This window comes from Buteo buteo, chromosome 22, assembly GCF_964188355.1.
Source record: "Buteo buteo chromosome 22, bButBut1.hap1.1, whole genome shotgun sequence".
Classification (NCBI taxonomy): Eukaryota; Metazoa; Chordata; class Aves; order Accipitriformes; family Accipitridae; genus Buteo; species Buteo buteo.
Window position 1 is genome coordinate 16,905,333 of NC_134192.1, and position 11,395 is coordinate 16,916,727.

At 38.3% G+C, this 11,395-nt stretch overlaps 1 protein-coding gene across 6 annotated transcripts in view; it reads left to right on the forward strand.

The window, feature by feature from the left end:
* The window catches only part of LOC142043347 (integrator complex subunit 6-like), a 42,427-nt gene extending 31,302 nt beyond the window's left edge, over positions 1–11,125 (forward strand). For 2 of the 6 annotated variants that reach the window (XM_075054434.1, XM_075054435.1), the window contains exon 11: positions 1,821–1,915. Coding sequence is in view for 2 of the 6 variants with exons in the window: in XM_075054433.1 (XP_074910534.1) it covers positions 1,821–1,915; positions 2,668–2,778; positions 4,452–4,667; positions 5,156–5,279; positions 5,852–5,994; positions 6,353–6,584; positions 7,275–7,667; positions 9,568–9,661; positions 10,094–10,193 (1,508 nt within the window). In the remaining 4 variants the exon portion in view is untranslated. Of the gene's footprint in view, positions 1–1,820; positions 1,916–2,667; positions 2,779–4,451; positions 4,668–5,155; positions 5,280–5,851; positions 5,995–6,352; positions 6,585–7,274; positions 7,668–9,567; positions 9,662–10,093 lie in introns of those variants that run through there. The other 4 variants (XR_012654020.1, XR_012654019.1, XM_075054433.1 and 1 more) reach the window with 4 other exon arrangements.
* The last annotated feature ends 270 nt before the right edge of the window (positions 11,126–11,395 follow it).

Genomic DNA, 11,395 nt, shown 5'->3' on the forward strand with positions numbered 1-11,395 from the left:
TCACTGAAGCTCTGCTTAAAGAACTTCTTACTTGGATAGCAAAGATCAGGGAGGTGCTCTTGCATTTTATGTCTCAGACTACAGCTATGCTGTGGATTAGGGATTATAGCTAGCTGAGCCAATATGCATTATGAATGTCTGTGCCATTTAAGAGTGGCTGTGCAGTCTAATTGTGGGCGTTACATATACTGGTACAACTTTCACAGTGCAGGAAGTGAGACAGTAAAAAGGCGTTGATAAGGGGTTTAAGGTTCAAGCTGTACTCATAACCAACTCATAGACTTTAAAATATTAGGACATACTATAATACTGAACATTTTAATGTTGTTTGGTTTTGTTTTGTTTTTTTAATTTTGGGAGAAGGGTATACTTTAACTTCCGTTTTGCTGAAAAAAGCTAAGAGGCCTATAAGATAAGAATGGATGTTACTTTATATTTGTCATATGTCATGATATCATCACAGGTTCTTTGGGATAATAGTGCTAAGCATGTGGTATATTGAGATTTTAAATGGAGTTTTAACTTGTCCTCTCAAACTCCGCCCCAATTCCTTCAGGCCAGGAAGGAGAACAAATAGCATCTGTAGCGTGGTTTTTATATGTGATACAGAATTCATTTAGATTGGAAAATACCTGTAATTAAGTGTGGTTTCACTGTGAGAACTTGGAAGATTGTATCTTAACATCTGTTCGATTTGTGCAGAATACTATGCAAGTCAAATTTTCTTCTCCAAATATATCTTCCTGAAAGCTCAATCTGGAGAAAACAATTTCCTTGCTGCATCTGTCTTTCGCACACTCTCTTCTGTGCATCTCTGTCTCCTGCAGCTCTCCCCAGTTAATTTTTGGACATCCCTTTCTCCAGTCCTGCATGTCCTTCCATTAGCCTCACTTTGCCAGCACGTTACAGCCATACTAAGGAGAAACTTGATTTCAACTGATGATTCATAATTTCAAGTGATAAATTGTAGGATACTGTGCTCATTTTTGATGTTTAGAGATCACTGTTACAATTTATAGCATGCATGGCAAATAGGTACGTGCTTCAACTCAGTGATTCCTAAATGGCAATATGCACACCGCTAGTGTGAGCAAGGTATTTCTAAAACAGCATCCAAAGGAAATAATCTGTCTGGTTGCCCCTCTCTCAAAGGGCAGCAGTTTTTATAGCTAATTGCTGTCTCTTGTCTATATCTGTGGGAGAGTTTGCTGCTCTGGCAGGAGACAGGCAGTGTGGATGGAGGTACAACTCTTCTCTGCTGGGGGGGCAGCTGCTACTGTTGTCAGCAGAGTCCAGCAAAGCTGACCAGAAGGATTCCCTGCTCTGATACTTTTTTTTGTTTTGTTTTATTTCCCTTTGATGCCCAAGAATATTTTTACTGGAGACCAGAATTCATCACGCAGGTTGAACAAAAGAAGGCTGGGCTGAAAACAGAAATTGAACCAAATCAATGTTTTTTGGTTTAATCAGATACAGGGAGTCCCTGATGATGTGAGAGAGAGGCAAGGGAGGTGAAATACTTAACAGGTGGATCTGTTGAACCTTCCATGCTGCTAGTAGTTCTGTGCAGTATTAAGTCTGGTGTACCTTGTAAGTTTGTCTATAATGAGGACTTGTTCTGGATTGTCTACTGCAGCTAGGACTGGGGATTCACAATCCTTCAAACCTAAGGTTAAGAACAGTTTTTGTGGGGAAGCCCCAGTGGGAGATGGGTGGAGGGAGAAAAAAGGGAGGGAAACCTGGGACGTTGAATTTTGCATAATGCTAATGGTCTGGGACTATATAAATGAAACCTTCTTTTGTTGTTTTCCTTGTTGCAGATGACTTGTTTAAGGTTCACAAACTTAAGCCAAATCTGAAGTGGCGACAGGCTTTTGACAACTACTTAAAAACAATGCCACCTTACTACTTACTGGTATGTTCCTTTTCTCATTTCATCCTCCTGGGTATAATGGCTGGTGTGACCAGAGTCCTGTGCATCATACCTCTTCCTAGTAAATTTTGTTTACATAATTATGATGACATTTTAGGTAGTAAACATGTTGCTTTGCAGAGGTATGTAGATCAGGTCAAACATTTTTAAGAAATAAATAAATTTCTATTAATATTGGGTAATAGTAACTATGTGAAGATATTAAATGTGTTTCCTGTTCATTAAATACTAAATAAGCCTTGATCTGAAGTACTTTAGATTTGTTAGAGAAACCAAATTTGGCATTATTTTTGTAACTTGATAAGGAAAATGCAGATTTGTTTGTTTATTAATGTGGGTGAAGTGCTAGAACTTGGGAAGCTGATATTAAGAGAACTGGCTGGGCCAAATAAAGGGTGGGGGGAGGCACTGTGTCACCTTTACATGTAGCTTGGACAATGCACCTCAATATGGACTTGCATCATCCCGGCTATTCTGGTACTGAGCCTTTGAGTGGAAATTGCCAGTGGCACCACACTGTGTGGTGTCTTGGTAATGTGGCATAATGTCCATCGCGAGCTAGTTAGACTACCAAACTCATGTCACATGTTATCTGAATAGACTTGAATTTTAGTGTCCAAAAGTGGAAAAGCTAGAGCACTAATCCATGTGCCTTAGCTTCCTGTAATTGATCTTATAAATTTTTTTTTTAAAGACTTATTCTCTTACTATTGTGTATTTTGTTTTCCTTATAGCCATTAAAGAAAGCCCTAAGGATGATGGGAGCTCCAAATCTGATATCAGATAATTTAGATTGTGGACTTAGTTACAGTGTTATCTCTTACCTTAAAAAACTCAGCCAACAGGTAGTATTGATAAAACCTTTGCAATTAGAAGTGCGTTGATTATTTAGTTTGTGGTAATCTCATTATAAAGCAGTTAATCCCTGTGGGAGTTCATATGGGTGTACAGCATATATTATAATTGAAGATTGGTGAGCATTTTCACCACCAATATGGATGAATCCAGAGTGGTTCTGTAGCCAGTGATTGTGCCTTCTGTAAGTGGTGGAGGGGAGTGTGAAGGAGACCTCTTCAGCTATATTTTAAGTATCTGCTAGACCTTTAAACTCCAAAGATTATCACTAATTGGATTTATGACTGCTCTTGCTGTTGTTCTTCGCAGCTGAAGTCAGAGGCTTGCTCTCAGTCTTGTGTTTATTTGCATGTGTGCCTTGACAATGTGTATGTTCCAAAAAAAGTATGTTCTTGTCCACGGGGAATAAAATCACAGCTCAAGCTTTATATCTGAGCTTCCTGTTTCCTTCAGGTCAAATCCAATCCATGTGTTAAGCGTGACCTGGTGGGAAATAGTCTTACCTATCTTTTTCTTTGTCAAGAATGCTATTTCAGGTGTAACTGTCTTAAAGCTATGCCCCCTTAGCATGAATGGTTCTTACAACAGTAGTTTGATATCTAGAAGTCAGTGGGGAAGCAGTGCAGCCTTTAAAATTACAATGAAAAAATCCTCCTCCTTAAAGAATGCACAAAATACATTCCAAAAGCCTCTGAGTGACTGAGCGTCTCTTAGACAGAAAACTTCCTGTGGTATTTCAGTAACTTAATGATATGCAAATTCATATTAGTTGTCTGCAGTATGGAGTTGGAATGGCTTGAGATGGCTACTGTGGCTTTCACAGACATTCTCAGCGCATGAAATAGTTTAAATGTGCTGGATGCATTATAAGCTCCTGTACAGGGACAAGCAATTCCAGAGTTCTGCTGTGCTCCTGCTGTCCTTAAATTCAGTTTCCCACAGATAATGAAGCAAACTCTGCAGAGGATGAGATGGGGGAAGTGGGTTGCAATCACTGTGGGTTTTGGGGTTTTGGTTGGTTGGGGTTTTTTGGAGGTATTGCCAGTGGGTAAAAATCTTACTTTGAATACAGTTAAAGATAAATACAGTAAAATTAACTGTAGCTATAATAAGAAATCTGTGCTTATTGGAGAAGTAGTGTGCTTTTAGAAACTTACTGATGAAGCAAATTTCTTTTCTTTTACGACTTTTCTCCTTTAGTGCAAACATAGTACAAACCTTAGTTTGTAGGTTGTTTCAAAATAAAATCTGCAATTATGTTACTGTATCTGAATAATACTGTTGTTTTAGATGCAACTTTATAGTAACCTAAGGCATCCCACTTTCCGTTATTTTTTTTGCTTTCCCTTTAAAGATGATTCTTTAGGGACACAGAAGAGTCACAGACTTGCAGCAAAGTCAGGGATATTCACAGACCTCCTACTGGCATATAAATTTAGATACACTGGCTAAATATTTTTTCCATATGCTAGCACATTAGGATTTCTTTCTACTTGAGATCTAATCAATGTAATCCAAGATATCCCTGGGTAGGTAGTTCTCCTGTTTGTTGAGTAGTTGGGAACTAAATTTATAGTTTTATTCTGTTAATGTACTATGTGTTTTGTACTGGAAATCTGCAATGCCTTCTGATTCTTTAACTCATGGTGTGATTCCATTTTAGACAAAAATAGAGTCGGAACGGATAATAGGTTCAGTGGGTAAGAAAGTTCCACAAGAAATTGGAATAAAAGTGAAAAATCACTCCAGTGGCCTCTCCTTGGTACACAGTAGGGATTTTAAGCAACTGCTGCAAGGAATCACTGGGGAATCTCCACTGAGACTGGCGGAAATGAATGTTAAAGAATTTGCTGGCTTCCACATAGGACTTTTAAACAAGGTAAACAGCATAGTGATCTTGCTTGATTAAGCAGTTGATCTCATCTGTTTTAAATGGGTAACTTTTATGGACTTAGTGTAGAAGAAGGAGGTTAAGTACTTTCACTGAATCGTGAAGAATGCAGCATAGGCATAAATAGTGAGAAAGTAAATGCAATTTTTTTCACTTGATTTTGGGACACTGTTTGAGAGTCCCATGGTAGTAGAGAAAGATTACTCTGTTTTAAGTGACAATCTCTGCAAAAGATAGCTGATGTTATTCATACAGGAATTAACATGCTTAGTCTTAATGGAGCTGAAAGTGCTAATGCTGAATAAGGTCTTGTTGAAACAACAGTCATTGGTTCTGCTTTATCCAGTTATGGAGCTCTGAAGGTATTTTAGAATAATTTTTTTAATAGTTAACATTATTACAGTTTATAGAGGAATTTCTCTGTGCGTGACAGCTGATGGGTTCACTGAAAGTTATTTGTTTTGTTATAAAACTAGGATCTGAAGCCACAGGCATTCAGAAATGCATATGATATTCCTCGTCGCAGTCTTCTAGACCAGCTAACTAGAATGAGAACCAATCTTCTGAAAACACACAGGCTTATCTTGGGGCAGGATGAAGGTAAGTAGCCACTGTTCTTCATTAACAGTTTGGAGAGAGTACAGCTGTTTTTTGGGTTTTTTTTATGCTCTGAAGCAGTGTTTTCTGTCCTGGATGTGGGAGCAGAAGTGGACATTGCATCATTTGTTGAGTCAGTGTCCTTTTCTTGACTCTGAAGGGGAAAAGAAGGAAATTCTTGCCTTCTGTCATGATGTCATGCTTGCTTTTAATTTTAAAAATAAGTTTCATGGGAGAGCTTTCCTGTACACTAAGGTGCAGTAGACATGTTTTTTATAGTGATGGTGGCTCAAAGCAGAGGGGCTTATTTCGTTTCACCCTTGTTAGGTGCTGGTGGTCTAAAGAGGCATTTGCTAGCATAGAGATTAAACTTGCTTATTTTTCGTTTTTCTGCCAGTTAAGCTCAGCTCTTGCAAGCCTTTTTTCCAAATTTGTAGTCTTCAGCTCTTCCTCTGTAGTAAAAAGAAATAGTAATTTCTAGTTCTTAAACGCTAACACTCGCAATTGAAGTGTGTGAAGTTTGTGTTGCCTTAATTTTAAGGTAGACTAAATTAAGATCTCTTGTTCTGTTGCAGACTGCCTTCATAGTGTTCCTGTTGCTCAAATGGGAAACTACCAGGAATACCTGAAAATGATGCCTTCACCCCTTCGGGAGATTGACCCGGATCAGCCGAAAAGACTTCATACATTTGGCAATCCATTTAAACAGGATAAGAAGGTAGGAGGAGCCATGCTGTCTGCTGTATCTTTATATTTAACGTGGCTTGAAATAATTTGCGAGTACAATTTCTCTCCTGCAACTGCAGTATGTTGGTAACCTCTGTAGCTGTTCTGTCATGGGCAGAAAGGAGTGCTGTCTTCACATGGTCCAAGAGAAACGTGTAAAGAATCATGCTGATTTACAGAATGCCACTGGTTTGTCTCTGGTTACAGTGTACATTAGTTATCTCTGTTCTGCGAGCTGTAAAGTGTTCTGAAAGCCACCTGAATTTTAGCACAGGGACTTCCTCCATTAATACATTGATGAAACAATTTCTATTGTACTGTTTTTAAAACATTTTTTCTTTCCTTTTCAGGGTATGATGATAGATGAAGCAGATGAATTTGTCACTGGGCCTCAGAATAAGATTAAGCGTCCCGGAGAGCCCAATACTCCAGCGTCACTAAAGAGGAGGCGTAGCATGTCACCACTGTTGAGACGGCCACAGTCACCACCCGTTGTAACGAATCATGTTGGTGGGAAAGGGCCACCATCTGCTTCTGGATCCCCATCGTATCTGAACCTCAAAGGCATCCCAGCAAGTAAAGGTATGTTGAGTTGTAGTACAGCAGCCTGCGTGGTTACAAGTGGGAATATCTGTGCCAAAAAATAAAAGCTCCCTGTATGCTGAGTTGATTCAAAAGGGTGTATCGGCATGTATGTATGCTTTAGTGTTCTGTAGGACTGAATTTCTTTTGTTGGCCTAGATAAAAAGGCTGCTGCTATAGCTGATGAAGTCTGGAATAAAAAAAATAATTTTGAAGAACTGTTTTTAAAAAAAAAATTGCTGAAATCTTTTGCCAAGGTGGTTTGGAGGTAGCAAAGATTTCAGATCAGCTTTAAGTTCTCATTTGTGTATTCTGTGGTGGGAAAGAAAAGTTAAAATATGGTTATGTTTTCACTTCCCACAAATATAACTTTCTTACCCACCATTGCAGCAAATGGAGTCAGAAGAAAACTGTTAGCTGGAATTGGGAGAAGGAAGCAAAACATTAGTTTATTTAGAGGTCATAACACTGCAATAGGAATAAAGAAAATGGTGACTTCATGGTAGTGATATGAGATGGTAACAGTCGAGAGGGAAGTATTCCCTTGGTCACATCAAAGGTACTGGGGAGTTGTTTAGCACTGTCAGATCACTACACAGTACTTAAGCAAGAAAGGATACAGAACTGTTTCCTTTTGTTTTTTTGATACTGCAGTTATGCTCTAGTAAGATACATATTTTCAATTTGTAGATACCAATAACAGTATTGTCCAAGATGGCAATGGAGAGAAGAAAGCAGAAAATTGTCAGTCACTGGAAAAGCAAATTGATGGCTTACCTGTGCAAATGGCTCCTTTGGTTCCAGCTGCTATGGGAGAGGATGAAATGTTACCCAATGACTTAGACTCTCTACCTGTTGAATTCAATTGTTTAAGTGAAGATGGTTTGGATCATAAACCTGGTACCAACGCTCTTGTTCGAGGGCCTCTAAATTACAGTGTGGCTAGAGATGACCAAAAACGGGTGATGGAGTCTACTTCCGAATCTGTGCCAAATTCATTTAAAATAACACCTATGATGTTGGAGGGAAACAATGCTGATATCAAAATTAAAGTGATGAAAGAGGTTCGCAAACCTGGAAGAAGTAAGTTTTGTGGGTGGGGGTTTGTTAGTATATTGTACATGGTGCTAGAGAGAAGACTTTTTTTCTTGAAATAAGGAGCTATTTTCAATATACATACAACTTTAGATTTTTTATAATTCCTGATTGCACATGAACAATGGAGGGACAAAAAAGGAAGAAAAGTTCTTATGTGCTGGCAGGTGAGTTGAAGTTTAGACAGTAGTGTTTGGAAAGTTGACTGTGAGTGACCTTGTTTGCCCTTGAAGATAGGTTAACTGCTATAAGCAGTACCCTGTGAAAGCACCTTTCAGAGTTGTTCTTTGTAGCTCTACAAAGGTGTTACCAATGATTTAATGATACTAGATAGACTTTGCCTTATGCTGCACTGCTCCCTGCGTATGCATAGTGTACTTTATTGCTTTGTGTCTGCCAAACCTTCCTTTGGAGGGCAAAGGCATATGTAGCTACAAGGGTGCATCTTGGAATATGTTTGAAAGGAAATCTTAACAGTTAATAGCAAAGTGATTTTTATTATTATTATTATTTTGTGAGATGGTGTAATTAGTAATGGGACACTGTTGTAAATAAAGTCTTGAAGAGCTGAAGACTAAAAATTACTTTCTTTTTTTCCTGTAAGGCTTGATAACCCCCTCCAAAATCTAAAATGTTGTGAGGAAAAGTAACTTGCCTCCTCAGCTTTCGTTACAGGTTTACCTGTACTTGTATACAGGATCAAAACCGAAACACTAACCTGAAACTCCAACTGATGTATATGCTGTAAGATTTGCCGTAGGCATAATCTTTCAATTTTTTCTTAACTGGCAAATGTCCCTAATATGGTCTGTGTCTGAGTGAATTATTTCTACAAATTAAACTACTGAATGTTTTTTCTAATACATTGTCAAATGCCAGTAATTAGTATAACGGACTATTCTTAACTCTTCTGGTTTTCTGACCTTGTGTTGCTTTCCCAAAACTTAGTATTTCATTGAGGTATATAATCTTTGTAACAGACTGAGGATGTTGAGAAATGAAGCCATTTTTATGCTGTATCTTTATTTTTAAGATGTTTTAAAACTTCCTACTTGGGTATGTCTTTACTTCCTGTTTTGAAAAGTGGGCTCATCTAATCTTATACCAAAGTCATGTCTAGTAAGTGGTGATGTAGAGTAATATAGTACTATGTTCACTATGAGTCACCTGTCTTGCTGCAGAGTTCAGGGAGTCATCAAAGAAGGAAACTAAATAGTAGTGAGTTAAATACGTACACATATTCACAGTTCTGACCATATATCCTCTCTGTGCCTGCTGCATCACTCTGAGCAGGCTCTTAGTCACAGCACCATAAATATCTTCATATTGGGTTCAACTATGGAAAATATTGAAGCAATGCTATTTTTTTAATTTGTTTCTAATTTAATGTGTCCATTCATTCTTTTGCAGTGGATATATTTACTTTGTACCAGTAAGAGAGTCACATTAATTGTGCTCACACTAAATATTGATAATTTGTCCTTCTGAGAGAACTAATACTAACCTCTGCTTTCAGAAATGACACCTGTTGTTAAACAGGGCTTGGTGGCCCTACATGCATATTAACTGATAATGATGGCACTGTGTTCATGGAGATAGGACACTTCTCTACCTAGCCTGCACTTTCTGCATTTCTCTTAAAAAGAACCTAATTCTTTGGTGCCACATTTGAATATCAGATCATCAGTATCACTTCAGATTATTGGTATCACTTGCTTTCTGCACATAAAGCTAATGCAAGCTTTTTTCTTGTCTTAGATGTGTTACCATACACAGAAGTGTGAAACTCTGGGCTTTGTTTTTTCTTTTCTTTTGGCTTTTAAACCTTATTGAAAATGCATTTGAAAGACTTGTTTTTAATATATGGTTGTATTTTTATCTTTTTTAGATTATGAAAAAATTTTCTCTCTTCTTGAGGAGGTGCAAGGACCTATGGAAATTCAGAAGTATTTCATTGAATTTGCTATCAAGGAAGCAGCAAGGTTTGTATAGATATAAATGACTTGGGAGTTCTAAATTACATGTCAATTTAGAGTCATGATAGTAAATCATAAACTCTGCCAGTACTAGTATTTTCTGTTTTCCTTTTTGATGTATTTCAGTTATAGTTGTTTTAGTGGTCAAACTACCATTATATTTTTATGGAGTAAATGTTGTTTGTTTAAAGTTTAAATGTAAAGTAGAGAGATGGGTTGTTATTGAAGACTGACCCAAAATTTGGGTATGTTGGGGAAGGGCAGCTGTATTAAATTAAATTTTCTGGTCATTCCAGTGCCAGAAATAAAGCAAGCTCTTACATACTGGAAACAGAGAGCCTCAGGTCCTAGGATTTGTCATGGCTGAATAGTCTTGAGTTATTCCAACTGTATTTTTTGGAAGAAAAAAAATTAAATTGCTCTCCCTCTCTTCTTTAGGTTTAAAAAACGGGTCTTAATACAACACTTAGAGAGAATACTAGAGGAATTAGAGTTCAACAGCCTACCCAACAGAGTTAATCATGTCAACAGTAGATAATAATGTACCGGCCAGGCGAATATGGACCAGGAATGAGTTTGCTGTGCCGCAGAAGAGTGGAAGAGGATGTAGCTGCTGCCCTCACCATCTTGGCAGTCAAGTGATTTTACTGTCGCAGTCTGAGAAGAAGCAGTGGAGCTTTAACTTTAAGAACCTCTATCGGCAGAAGCTGGGCTATAACCTTAAGGATTTGCTATGAAAGGTGTGGCTTTTTTCCTGTGGAGGGTGCTATTTGCTCAACAGGCTGAAGAAAATAACCATTGCTGCCCCTCCTGCAGGTGATGAGAATTTACTCATTTGAACGCTGTCATTAGACATTTACGTGCTATAGGCAGCAGGTTGCACTAAAATGGGGCACTGTCAAATGCACACACTGTCTGCATCGTGGAGAGAGCCCGTGTGTTCCCAAAAAAAAAAACCCTCCCAGAAACACCTGCACTGGTAAAATTGCATGTTGCCACCACAGAGACAAGGGTCTTGTTCCCAAGAACTGCTAGCCATGCCTTTAAACTTGAGATTCAGTGTAGATTGAGAGTAAAGAAACTGCTATTGTGTTAATGAAAGCTAAAGACAGCCCTGTGACTGTTACCACCCGATGGTCACTAAACAATCTACCTCAGACTCTCTTCTGTTTTGTCTGCAGACATTATGAAAGTGCACCTGAGGCTTCCCAGGTCCCCGACTTCAGTTCTCTTTCATCCTGTGAGGAGGACGGAGATTCTTCAGGTGGCCTTGGCACACGCTGTGCTTTGGAAGCACTAAAAGGAAACGCTTTTAAAAACGTGTATTTTAATGTTCATACAAAAGAGATTATTTTGAACAGTATTGTTACCAGATCACTAATTTGATATTTTAACTGTATAAATTTTTTGGAACATATGTATATATAAAATAAACCATTTTATTAATTTTTAATAAGTGCTAATCTGAGGAGTCTGTAGCGGGCAGCACTGAGTTCCTCCAATAGTCTGTTATCAACAGACTGCTCATATTTTTGTAAAACCAGTGAGTAGTGTAGCTATACTGCAGCTGAACCTGATCTGCAAACACAGCTTGTGGTGATAGTTGCAGAATGTGTTTGTACCCTGGAGCACCTGCCCCATCACTCAGCTCAGCCTTCATGGGGTGCGTGTTTTTACTCAAAGGCATGAAGTTCCAATTTACCAAACCCTTGATTACCTGAGCTGGTATTCTGTCCTCCG